This window comes from Galeopterus variegatus, unplaced genomic scaffold, assembly GCF_000696425.1.
Source record: "Galeopterus variegatus unplaced genomic scaffold, G_variegatus-3.0.2 Scaffold11289, whole genome shotgun sequence".
In the NCBI taxonomy this organism is placed as follows: domain Eukaryota; kingdom Metazoa; phylum Chordata; class Mammalia; order Dermoptera; family Cynocephalidae; genus Galeopterus; species Galeopterus variegatus.
Window position 1 is genome coordinate 32,993 of NW_007737400.1, and position 12,789 is coordinate 45,781.

Consider the following 12,789-nt stretch of genomic DNA (forward strand, 5'->3'; position numbering starts at 1 on the left):
TGGGTCGGCGGGACCGGGGAGCCGGGGGTCGGGGAGCTGGGGGTTGTGGGGCCGGGGTCGGGGGACTAGCCGGGTGAGGCCACCGGTTCGTTGGGTCTTGACCCGAAGGCCCTGGGATGGAAGCCCCCGACCTGGAGGGTCCTGGGGGTGAGCAGCCCCCCACCCGGGGGACGGGGATCCTTCTGGGCAGGGGCGGCGCTGGAGGTGAGAGGAAAGCCTGGCGTTCCTGGGGTTGGCGGCAGTGCTTGGGAGTGAAGTCCCCGAGGTGTCGGAGGGCTCTGTGGGTTCCCAAGCAGAGCTGTCCCCCAGATGTCCCTGAGGTGCTTCTGTCCTGGGTTTGCTGGTGGGGTGGGGGTCCCTGGCTGAGGTGGAGGGTCGAGGAACTAACCTGACCCCTAGGTGAGGGCATATGGAGGCGGCCCACCTGCCCGTCTTTGCGGCCGGCGAAAGGGAGGCCCCATGCCTGGGTCCTTGGACTTTCCTTTTGGACTGGAGCCAGGGGTCAGAGGCCTGTCTAGCACCTGCTCAACCCATCCTCCTGGGGACTGGGTCCTGCAGAGCCTGGGGAGGAGACCCAAGGGAGGGTCCACGAGGGGTGGCACGCCCTGCCTGCGGGGTGTCAGGGCAAGAGACTCTCCCCCCAAACAGGACCATGGCTGGTCCTGCTTGAAGAGTGGGCCATTGTCCTCCACTGGGCACTGGGATCAAGTGTGTGTAAACAGCCCCCGAAAGGGTCAGGCCTGGCTGGGGCCTGGACCGGATTATCATTCTTTGCAGGATGTAGCTCTAGCGTCTTGCCCCAGTATGCACCTGCCCCCTGTGTTCCCTCCACAACGCGAAGCCGGTGTTAGGCTCCAGTGAAGGGCCCTGGCTGCGCGGGCAGGCAGGAGATCCCAGAGTTTGATGCATGTTGCTCTCTCTGCTTTTGTCTCATTTGGGGGCACAGGATAAGATGGCATCTAGTCCACCTTCATGCTTTTACAAGTAGGGAAACTGAGGCCCAGGAGGGGAGTTGAGGTGTTCCAGGGTCACAGTGAGGTCGCCTTGGGCACCCAGTTCAGAGCAGGGAATGTGGAGAGCTGTTTTTAGCAGACTCCCATGGCCTCTGGGTCTCAGTGCTGTGCACAGGACTGGACCATGTTTTGAGGGAGAGCACATGTGGTATAGAGACTGGTTGTGGGTAAATGGATTGGGGTATATTTTCCCAGGAGAAAAGTAAGACAGCGTCTCTTCTGCTGGATAGAAATTTTTTTCCTTTTTTGAGACCCCAGTTTGGTTCTGGGTTAAAGATTCCTAGGAACAGACACATAGGGAGCCACGTGTAGAAGCAGAGGTCTGGGGGCTCTTGGAGAGGTAGGAGTGGCCTAAGCCGGGTCAGCTGTCCTGAGCAGGGAACCGCAGGACCAGGGAGGAGCTGCCTCTTGGAGCAGCCTCACCAGGTACATCTCCTCTTCCTTATAATCAGAATGGCCCTTTATCAAATGCCTCCCGGCCAGGGCGTTGGCCCAGCCTGAGGCAACTCTGGAAGACACAGAGCCCCCAGTGAGGTGAGTGCGGGATATAAACCGCTGCAGGACGAGCTGGGCTCGTCTGGGTTTCAGGCTCAGCACCGGCTTCTCACACCGAGTTCGTTTGGACAGTCTAATGGATAAAGGATGATTGTCTTCCCCTGCCAGTTGGCACACACAGTTGGCAGTTCTGTTCCCTTTGCACCAGAAGGAGAAGGGCTTCACTTCTCCGGTTTTGCACTTGGGTAAATGAACTTTGGATCTTCCCCGGGTTTGACCACCAGAGCTATAGCCCAGGAAGCCACTGGGGTCTGTGCCATGCGTCAGGGGCCGTCCACGCACTCGTCCCACCGTGCAGCAAGGTGTGCGTGTGGTTGGGGTGTCTGAGTCTGTCTGGGCGTGTGTTTGAGTTTTGTTTTCCTTTTTTGCTTTTAACAGCTCCACTTTTTGAAGGACTCTTGCAAAGATCTGAAAGTCTGGGTCACGTGTGTTTGTTCTGCATGGGTGGACACTCTTGTTTTCTCTGAAGGGACTAGTGACCATGTTTGCTCCTCCTGGCCAAGCCAGCTCTCGAGAAATGTGCTGTGGGGGTGTCTGCTGGGGGCAAGTGCCACCCCCCCAGGTTTGCTAGCTGAGGTCCTGAGGGCTGGTGACTGAATTCTGAGCCTCAGCCTAGGGCAATGGGAGCTGCCCAGCTGGTGGGATGGGGGAGGGCAGATGGGGTGCGGTGCCCATGACGGCTAGCGTCCCAGAAACGCTCTCTATCTCAGAGCTGCAGTGGGCGGGGGGGAGGGGAGCCGGCCTTATCCTCCAGGCGTGTTTACCAGGCGGCCCTGGCTGGCCCTGTGCCCCGCCTGCCTGCTGAGTGGGCCAGGAGGAGGGGTGGCTGTTTTTAGATGAAGGTGACTTTACTTGAGAACGTGGGCCACAGATCACGTGGCCAGACTTGTCAAGTTTTAACTTTTCTAAGTCTGCGGAGGGGCAGACGCTCCCCCAGGTCCTCAGTGCTCTGGGGTGGCCGTGGCTGGGGTTGCAGAGGGCGGTGCTTTCTTCCATCCCCCCTGAGGACCCTTTGGAGACCTTCTTTTCCTAATGGCTCCACCCCACTGGAAGTTTAAAGCTGCAGATATTAACATCCACTGTAGCAGAGGACCCCAGACCACTGTTGTATCCAGGACCTTGTTTGTCCCTGTGGGAGTGACATGGACTTGCTGAGAATGTAGCAGCAGCACTGTGCCTGGGACTGCTAGGAATGGGCTGGACCCTGAGAGGCTGCTGCCTGGCTCTCAGGCCCTCGGACTCATGGAGGCCACATCCTGGGTGGGGTTAGGTTGGGGACAGGACCCCTGGTCCTCCTCTCCATGGCCCCTGCTCTCGCCTGAAGGCAGCCTCTCTTCTAGCACTCCTGGGGTGAAGGATGTTGACACAATGTGGGTCCTGAGGCTTGAGGACAGGCTGGCCCAGGGGAGGAGCCGCAGAGGCAGGAAGGGGCTTGTGGGCCTGACTCACTGCTGCAGTTGAGCACGGAGCCACCGGTTTTGCAATCTGGGAAATCTGGACTCTCATGAAGTGATTACAAGAAGGCCACCCCTTTGTAAAACTGGCACTGCCAAAAACTTGCTAGGTGTTGCAGCCCAAGGCCTCAAGCCTTTGGGGCCCCCTCAGGTGGGCAGATGTCACCATCACCGTCCTGGCTCTGGGCCTGGGGGTTGTGAGTGTGTGTGTGTGTGTCCATGCTGCGTCCATGTGTCTGCAGACACATCAGACACGTGTCCTGATATGTCCGTGTGCTGTGGTGGAGGGCCTGGGAGTCTGCGCTCGGGGGTTTGGGGAAGGGGGTCACAAAGTCCCACAGGGGAGGAGGTGCCCGCATTCCCTATCTGAGGGTCTCTGCTTGTTTGGCATCCTTAGACTTTCTGTCCTGGGGCCAGCGGTGAGGGGTGGTGAGGCCCCTGCCTGTTCCGGCTGGTGCATCCTGTCCCCTTCCCCCAGCTTCCAGAGACCACCTGGGGAGATGGCATATCTGCCCACAGTTCATTCTGCAGACAGAGCCGTGCTGTCTCCTGCCCTGGGGTTTTGAGGCTTAATTTTCTTAGTGACCAACCCAGGTCTCTGGTGTGGACAGGGGGAGCCCTGAACAGTGGGCATGTCTCTTTCCACAGTACGGGGTGTCGGGCGGGGGTCAGGACACTGCCTGCGAACCTGAGTTCCAGATGAGAGGATGCGTCCAGGGGAGTTTCTGATGGGCAGCCCTGGGTGGTTCGCAGCCTCTGGTTATGCCACCTGGTTTCATGTTTTATCTTGCAATCATACGTGGTTTCATGGTTCTGCTCTCAAAAATCGTCGTGGCCCCAGTGAGGGGCAGGGGTCCTACATGGGAACACCCTTGGGTGGGCTGGAGTTCCGCTTTTTTGCCAGATGACACCACAGCGTGGGGGGAGCCGAAGCTCCTTGTGAGCAGCCCTGGGCTGTCTGCTTAGGCCCGAGTCCTGGGAGTGCGGCCTGCTGGGGGCGCAGCGTGGGGCTGCTGTGGAGAAGGCTGGGCCCGTGGCTCTCACAGGCTGCTTCTCCTGCACTAACCCCGAGTCCTGGGAGTGCGGCCTGCTGGGGGCGCAGTGTGGGGCTGCTGTGGAGAAGGCTGGGCCCGTGGCTCTCACAGGCTGCTTCTCCTGCACTAACACCTCTCCCCCGTAGCCAGCTTTGTGAAGTCGCCACTGTCCCAGCAGGGGCGGGCGGGGGGCAGTGTGGTGCTGCACTGCGAAGCCGTGGGCAGCCCTGTCCCCGAGATCCAGTGGTGGTTCGAAGGGAATGGGCCCAATGACACCTGCGCCCAGCTCTGGGACGGCGCCCGGCTGGACCGCATCCACGTGCACGCCACCTACCACCAGCACGCGGCCAGCACCCTCTCCGTGGAAGAGCTCACTGCGGAGGATGCAGGCACCTATGAGTGCCGGGCCAGCAACGACCCAGACCGCAACCACCTGACCCGCCCGCCCAGGGTCAAGTGGGTCCGCGCCCAAGCGAGCGTGGTGGTCCTCGAACGTGAGTGGCCAGGCTCCTACCTCACCACCTTCCTCAGTTTCCTTCTTGTGCCACTCACCTCCGGCCCTGCTCGGTAGAACCCAGACACTCCCCTGCCCAGCTCCCATCCCCTCCCCGCATCCACCTTGGCCGTGCGGGCTCTGATCTGGGCTGCACAGCGGGTGTGTCCTCCACCTCCGCCTTCGGTCCTCCCTCCATCCTTCCATCGTCGTCTCTGCTCCTGCTCCCCGGCACCTGCCTGCCTCCCTGTGTGCACCTGTCATCCAGGGGGTCTGGGGTCTGCTGCCCGCAGAGTCACACTGGGCATCCACACTCCAAGCCTGAGGAGCCCTCATGAGCTCAGCCCAGGCTTGCAGTGCTAGAACCTTCTGTGCGCTTAACTATCGGTTCTGAGGGATTTTCAAATTTGGTTTCCTAAAGAGAACTTTCTGTAAACTAACCAAAAGGTTTGGTCTAGTTGGAAATTGGTGGAAGAGCCTGGTGGGCGGCTGTCCCCAGTGCTGCTGGAAGTGCCCCCAGCCCTGGGCCATGCAGAGTGGCAGGAATGGCCAGTTGGTTACAAGCATGCCGTGTGGAGCACCTTGGGGTCTTCCAGGAAGCAGGTGCCTTCTAGAACAGGGGCAGGGTGCAGCAGGAGGCTGCCTGTCCCCACCAGAGAGACCCTGGAGTGGGGGGGTGGGGACGATACAACAGGTATTTATTTTTCTAGAAAGGTTCTGCTTTGCTCTGGGTCAAATCCAGCAGGTTGGTGCTTTGGTCCTTGTTCCAGGATTTTAGGGCGGGGCACCATCCCCACACCCAGGCCTGAGCCACACGCGGCCTCCGGTAGAAGCCTCCAAGGAGGAGGGACTTTTCCAACCATGATGTGGCTTCTCTCTTCCAGGAGAAGCCAGTCAGACGCTCTGCACGTGGCCTGGACCTCTGGGTGTCAGGACCCCCGCGTGTTTTAAACACTGCTGACAAGTCCTGCCGGGGGCATGATGGGAGACTGCTGGGCAGGGCAGGCTGCTGGGGCTTGTCCCTGCTGACTCTGTCCCCTGTGGCTTCCTAGGGGGCGTGGTCTTGAAGTCTGTGGCTGAAGTGGACTCCAAGATTCTCCTCATGTGCACCTTGAACAGCAGCACCACTGACGTCACCGGCCACCGCTGGATGAAAGGGAGCAAGATGCTGAAGGAGGACGTGCTGCCTGACCTGAACACCAAGTATGAGTGAGTGACCGGCTGGCCAGGTGGGCTACCTGGGAGTCTCTGAGAACAGTACTGTGGTCAGGAGGCTTGAGTCAGGCACAAGTGAGAAACAGGCTGGGTGTGCGCAGGGCTATGAGGGGATCCTCAGTGTGTGGGGACCATGTGGGCCTCTCCTGTGACCATGGAGGCGTGCAGAAGCCACCTTGGCCTGTTGCAATCTGGAGTGCCCATGTCCCTGCTCATTAGGGCCCGTGCACATGTGGAGGCCTCAGCGACTTTGTGTTTCTGACAAAACAAAGCCCTGACGCCTGCCCACTCAGGCCTTAGACATGGTCATGGTCAAAGCCTTGTCTTAATTGGGGCCACACTGGGCCTGCAGGGCCAGCCAGGGCTCCTGGGGGACACAGGCTGTGTTGCGGGTGGGCACGCCACTCACTCCCACTGCCCGCAGGGTGGAGGCGGACGAGCGCTCGGGCGAGTACGCGTGCATCTTCCTTCCCAATCTGGCGCGCAGGGCTGACTTCTCCGTGAAAGGTGAGTCGCGGGCGGCGGCTGGGGCCAAGGGCAGCCTTCGCTGTGCACGGCAGGGTGGGGCCCCTCCAGGCTGTGGGGTTTTAGCTCTCTCCTGGTGTTTCCCTTCAGGGCCCCCCATAATCAAGGCTGTGAAGAAGTCGGAGAACGTCAACGAGCAGGAGTCGGTCATTCTGGTCTGCAAGTCGGAGGCAGTTCCCCCGGTCACCAACTGGGTCTGGTACAAGATGACTGACTCTGGGGACCAGGTGAGGCCTGTGTGGGCAGGGGAGGGGGTTGGGGCTCCAGCGTCCAGTGCTCAGCAGTGTCCCCCCATCAGGTCATCGTAAATGGCACCCAGAACAGGTTCCTCGTGAGGTCCTCGGAGGCGAAGTCGGAGCTGCACATCAGTGACCTGGACATGCTCTCCGACCCTGGCACATATGCGTGCAACGGCACTAGCCCCGAGGGCACCGGCCATGCTGAGATCCTGCTGCGCGTGCGCAGCCGCCTGGCCGCCCTCTGGCCCTTCCTGGGCATCGTGGCCGAGGTGCTGGTGCTGGTCACCATCATCTTCATCTACGAGAAGCGCCGGAAGCCTGACGACGAGGTCCTGGACGGTGAGCTTCCCCTCCCACCCTGCTGGCCCCACCACTGGCGGGAGCTGGGGACCAAGGAGCCCTGGGCAGGGGGTTCTGGGACCCCGAGGGAGAGTGGATGAGGGTCAGTCCCCTTGGCCGGCTGTGGCTCAGCCCACGGGCCCGGGACAGTGTCCTGAGCCCTCCTGGACGCCCTTCACCATGGGAGTCTGGGTTCTGGGCCTTCCCTGGGTGAGGAGGGCAAGGAGGGGTCTGCTGGCCCCGCGGCTGGCAGCCAGCATCCTTCACGGTAAGCGGCCGCCACACGGCTCAGGCTTGGCCTTGCCAGCGCTGCTTGGGGCACAAGGACCATGGGTGCCCTTGACTCTGCATATGATGGGGGCTCCCCAGGGGGTACCTGCGGCAGCAGCCCCAGCTCCCGCCTGCACACTGCTCGCGCCTGGCTGGTCTGCACTGGTGCGCAGCCTGCACGTGCTTGATCCTTGAGAGCCAGCAGCCCCAGACGGCGCACACCCAGGCTGGAGCAGGGCAGGGGTGCCAGCTGTGCTGAGCTTCCCAGGGGAAACTGAGGGCAGGGCCCAGCAGGACAGACGCTGCCTGCGGGGCCTCGTCCAGTGCGCCGCTGAGGGCCTCTCCTTCTCTTGCATGCCGGCCGCGCATCCACAGACGAGGACACGGGCTCTGCTCCACTGTGAGTCCCAGCTTGCGGGGGGGGAGGGGGTCTAAGCAGGGCACCAAGGCCTGGAGAACCTGATGGCAGGGACCGACACTTCCTTGGCCTTAAGTGCATGCCTGTCGGGCAGGCCCCAGGGCAGGGGTGACCTGTGGGGGCCACTGCCTGCTGACACCACCCCTTGTGTCCCCAGGAAGAGCAGCGGGCACCATGAGAATGACAAAGGCAAGAATGTGCGCCAGAGGAACTCCACCTGAGGACCCTCCCTCCCGTGTCTGCAGACTCCGCGTCCCCCACCTCCTGCAGGGAGACCCTCGTGGAAGCCCGCCAGCTATAGAACCAGCCACATACCTTTTTTTGACTAAACTAGGGTTTCCTACATATAGAGTACCGTTCCTTAGGGTTTTACTTTTTCCTTTGTGTTTCTCGAGAGCCGAGGGAGTCCTGCTGTCCTGAGAAGGCTGGGGCTCTGGGTCACCTTGGGGTGGGGGCGGGGCATACAAGTCCCTGCCTGTGCGGGGGTCGTGGATCCTGCGAGGTGGCCAGTGTCCTGCCTGTCCGAAGCCAGTGCTGTCCTGTTGTGCGCTGCACTTTTGTGTTGATTTCTGAAGTCCATGGGTCTCTTTGACCTGGGAGAGACTTGGGGTTGGCTCTGACCTCTTGGCCTCTCATGTCCTACCTGCCACCCTCGGGGTGACCTATTCAGGGCTCCCAAGTGACCCCTCAGCCCTCCTCTCAATGTCTGCCGTGGGCTGGGCTGTCCGGACAACCGTCCAGGGGGTTCTGCTAGGGAACCTCCCCTGCAGCCGAAGCTCCAAAACTGCAGAAACCCCCCTCCCCAGCTTGGCCCTTGGAAGGCAGCCCCCTCTTAACAGCGTCAGGGCTCACGTGGGACCCCCCCTCCTCGCCCGCCCCTCATGAATAAACACTGGCCCCACCTCATCCTCTGCTGGCTTCTCTCTGCACCTGGTGAGGGTACTTTACCAGGAGCGCCATGTGCACCCTTGGCTGTGATGGCCACGGCAGGGCAGGGGTGACCGGGTCAGAGAGTGTGCTGGGGGCACGGGGGTGGGGAGCTGACCATTGGGTCTCTTTAGAGCCTCTTTAACTCCAAGCCCATTTCGGGCCTGACAAGCTGGGGTATCCTGCTGCCTGGCACCCACCTCTCCTGGGCAGGACATTTGGTTCCCCTGGGGGGTGGGTGCATTGCGGGAGCAGGAGGCGGGCAGAGGAGGCGCGTGAGCAGCCCTGGAGCTGAGGGCTGCTCACGATGGAGGGAGTGGCCCTGGTCCTGGACAGATGGGGCAGGCGTGGACGGGTGGAAGAGCGAAGGAGAGCTGGGTGGTTGGGGGAGGTGCTGGTCCAGCTTTTCCCAAGTTCCCAGAGAAGCCAGAAAGAGGAATCAAATATGAATGAAATCTGTATTTAGCAAAGTTGGAGAAAAATTCAGCATCTTAATGCCATAGAAGCCCCAAAAGCAGGCCCTCGGTCCCTCCCACCTCAGGAGACAGCCCTGAAGTGGAGGAGTGGGTTAAAAGTGGAGAGGGTCAGGCTGGGGCCCTGTGCTGCCCCCTGGTTTCTGGCTTCCCCTGCCCTGTGTGGGCCAGATTCCGGGACCCCCGCGACCACTCACGCTCAGCAGAAGCGCCACAACCCTGGTACCCACAGGGCCAAGCCCCCCCAGAACCCATACTCCAGAGTTGTCCTTCACAGGCCTGGGGTCCCCAGTGTGGTCGAGGGTTGGGGGCTGCTGTGGCCCGGACCTTCCCGCCAGCTGCCACCAGAGGGTGCCGGGCACACGCTAAGCTGGACCTGAGCAGGGCAGTGGATCAGGGGAGCCCCTCACTCCAGAGGGGCAGAGGGTCTGACCCAGGGCCGCACCCGCCTGGTCCTGCCTGTAGCCCTGGCTGGGTGGTCCAGGCCACCACCCTGAGCCTGGAGCCCCAGCACCCCCCACCAAATGTTCACTCGGTGACCCATGCATTGGATGTCACCCACTCGGGGACGTCAGCTGGGCGTGGTGGTGTGCTGGGTCAGGAGGGCCATTGATGGTGTGGGGGTCCTGCGAGGGGGGATGCCTCACCTGGGTGCGCACCTGGCCCTCCTTCCTGCTGCAGGTCCCTCTCCCTGGGGGCCCAGGCACCCCCGTGCTGCCTCCTGCTGTGCCTCAGCTCCTGGGCCAGGCCTGGCGGGCCCATGGGGGCCCGTGGGCTGCATTGGCACTTGATCCAGATGGAAGCAGCGGGAGCCATCAGGCAGCAGGCAGGCAGGGGGAAGCCAGCAGGGGCCCCAGGGAGGCCATGGGTTGCGCAGGTGTGCCCCTGCGGTCTGCTGTCTTTGTGCATAGAAATGTAACCCAGCTGGCAGGAGCATGGGCCCTGGGCTCCAGCCTTCGGCTCTAAGTGTTCTTGTTCATCTCGCGAGCATGTAATGAGCGCCTTCAGTATGCAGCCCTGTGCCCTGTGCATGGGCCGTGGTGGGGGCCCACCCTGTCCCAAAAGTTCTCACCGGAAGAGCCTGCCTCAGTTTACCCAGAGGTGAGACAGGAAAGTCATATTCGTTGGGTGCTTCGAACATTCAGGAAATGGCCTCCAGGTCTCCCCTGGGAACCGCAGGGTCTTGGGAGCCCCAGCCCCCAGCAGGCCAAGGGGCAGGGCTGGGTGGCCGGCGTCAAACGAGGGCTTAATCATGGTGTAGGCGTGGCTGGGCCGCCAGCTGGGCTGCCCGCAGCTCCTCCAGGCAAACCGGCCCCTCTTCTCATCCATCCCACCCAGGCAGGGAGCCCCCAAGACAGGCCATGCCTCGTGCCCCCCACGTGGATAATGGACTTCATGGGTGGCAGCAAAGCTGGGGGGGATGGAGACATGCCCGTGTCCCACAGTGGTGGCAGCAGTATGGGTTGGGGGCACCTGGGAGCATGGGCAGAGCCCAGGGGTGGAAAAAGCCCGAGATGGAGTCAGCCAGAGGCGGGGAGGGGTATCAGACTTTGCCCCTTCCCCCTGTAGGGGTCCTGGGGAGGAGTGAGCTTGGTAGAGAGAAGAAAATCTGGGTGATTCCCAAATCAGCAGGACCAGAGGCCCCACTCCTCATCGTGCACACCCTGGGGAAACTGAGGCCCAGGGGGCAGGGGCCATGGTCAACGTCACCACCTTTGGGCTGTACTCTGCACTGATGGCATCTGCGTAGGTGGCTCTGAGACCCGGGACGAGTCTGCTTCCCCAGCAGTGAACATGGGGTCCCAGTGCCTGCCCTCCCTAAGTTTGTCTTCCTGGTCTTAAGCTTTTTTCCCTCTGAAGGCCCCCAAATTGTTGAAGCCTTGGGGCGTCCAGCCTGGACCTACCTGGCGAGTGGGGCCGTGGTTGGCAAGTGCTGTAAAGGCTGCTGAGAGGGAACGCGGGGGCCAGGCGTGCACCACGGCCGGCGGGGAGGGACTGGCAATTTCTTCCAGAGGCAGTGGGGAACCATGGGTGGGTTTAGGCAACAGACCGGTGTTTATATCTGTCTACACAACTCTCCTCATCTCCTACCACCCAACCCCTGGGCCCTAGATCTGCATGCTCCTTGGGGAGGTGCGGCCCTGCTTCAGGGCCTTTGCACAGGCCGTGCACCTGCCTGCACGCTCTTCCTACAGAAGTCCCCGGGATGTGTCACCGTCCCTCCCCCACCTGCAGGTCTTCCCTCAGAAATTGCCTCCTCCCCCTCACCTCCTAACGACACCATGACATCTGCTAAACGTCGCTTCCTGTGTTCATCATCTGTCTCCTCTGCCTGCTATCAGCCCCACGCTGGCCCCCCACCCCCAGATCAGGTGCTAATGAGTGTCTGTTGGGTGAGTGGATAAATGCAGAGCGCTCCGCTGGGCAAGCGGTCAGCGTGGGCGTGCTGGGCGGTCCCGTGCACGACCACAGTGGCCTGGCCCTGGCCCTGGGTGCAGACCACGGTGACCCCGAGGCTCAGAGAGGGGCTGGGACCCCCTAAGTCCACCTTTGTGACTCGCGGGTCCAGGTGAGCCCAGGTGGGAGGGGTCGCCTTCCCGCCCCTCATGCCATGGTGGATCCTCAGGCTGGGCCTCCTTCCTGCGCTCAGCCGTAAGCCCCGGGGCTCTGGCGACCTGCCCAGCCTGACATCTTCCCAGGGTGAGCATAAAAGATCCTCCTTCAGCTGGAACACACATCTGCCCCCGGGGCGGGCTGCAGCCTGGCACTGCCGACGCAGGCCCGCCCAGCTGCTCTGAGGCGCCTTGGCACAGACAGCTGCCCTGCCTACCCACACAAAGGTGGCCACCAGGGTGACATGGGGGGCACCGGAGTCCCCAGGGTGTGGGGCAGCCGGTTGGGGTGAGGGGTGGCTGGGCTCAGCCCATCCATCCTCAGATGAGTGCACGCGACACCCGTCTATCGCTACTTAGTGCCTACTGGGTGCAGCACAGGTCATGGTGGGTGGAGGGCACCCAACACACAGCCTCTGTGCCCAAAAGGATGCCAGCCTGAAAACTGCTATGAAGGCTGGAGGGTCCCAGGAGGGTCCAAGGCCTCCCGCCTCCTAGGCTGGGTGCCCCCCACCATCGGTACATCTCTCCATTTCTTTCTCACCTGCGTCTGTCCTGCTCTTGTGACCACCCCCTCTGGTGGAGCTGGAGAGGGGTGGGGGCTAGGGACGGGGGCATCGAGCAGCACCCAGCCCCACCAGGCTGCAGCCCCAGGAACAGGGACTCAGGCTGCCTCTGGGCCAGGAACAGCCTGTCTTCCTGGAACTGGGGGACTGAGGGGCCCAGAGAGAGGCAGGGCCTGAGTCCCAGGGGGCAGGGGACCAGGCAGCCCCCAGGGGGCTCCCAAGGTGGGTATGGGGTGGGAAGGTGATAGTGACCCTGGGTCACCCTGTGACCCCAGGCACTTTCCCAATCTAAAGCCCACCAGGCTTACAGGAGACCCCCAGCACCCCATGTTGCTCTAGGGCACTGTAAGAGGGGTGGGGGTCGCCAGCACCCTTGGGTGGCTCTTTCTGTTGTCCTCGTCCAGACTGTCTCGGCTTCAGTTTCCTCGTAGGCAGACCAGGGAGAGAGGGTGACTGACACCCCTAGACTCCCAGAATTGACCCCAACCCTGCCTGCCCCTCCCCACACATTCAAGACTCTTTGTCCAGGACCCTAAAGCGACAGAGCAAGGGCCCTTGTGGCCTTTAAAAACACCCTTGGGTGACGAAAATCTTCCAACCTACAGGGAGGGGAGAGGTTGGCACCGGCCCGGCGGCCCCGGGACTCCGAGGCCTCC

General features: G+C 62.0%; 1 protein-coding gene across 1 annotated transcript; it reads left to right on the forward strand.

Annotated features, from left to right (window-relative positions):
- Positions 1-4,195: 4,195 nt before the first annotated feature.
- Positions 4,196-8,461, forward strand: BSG (basigin (Ok blood group); the record flags this gene model as incomplete). The annotated part of the gene is made up of 7 exons (XM_008594693.1): positions 4,196-4,550; positions 5,602-5,758; positions 6,189-6,271; positions 6,380-6,516; positions 6,588-6,867; positions 7,513-7,537; positions 7,713-8,461. Coding segments are annotated over 7 exons (1,101 nt in total), but the record flags the coding sequence as incomplete, so codon positions are not given.
- Positions 8,462-12,789: the final 4,328 nt, after the last annotated feature.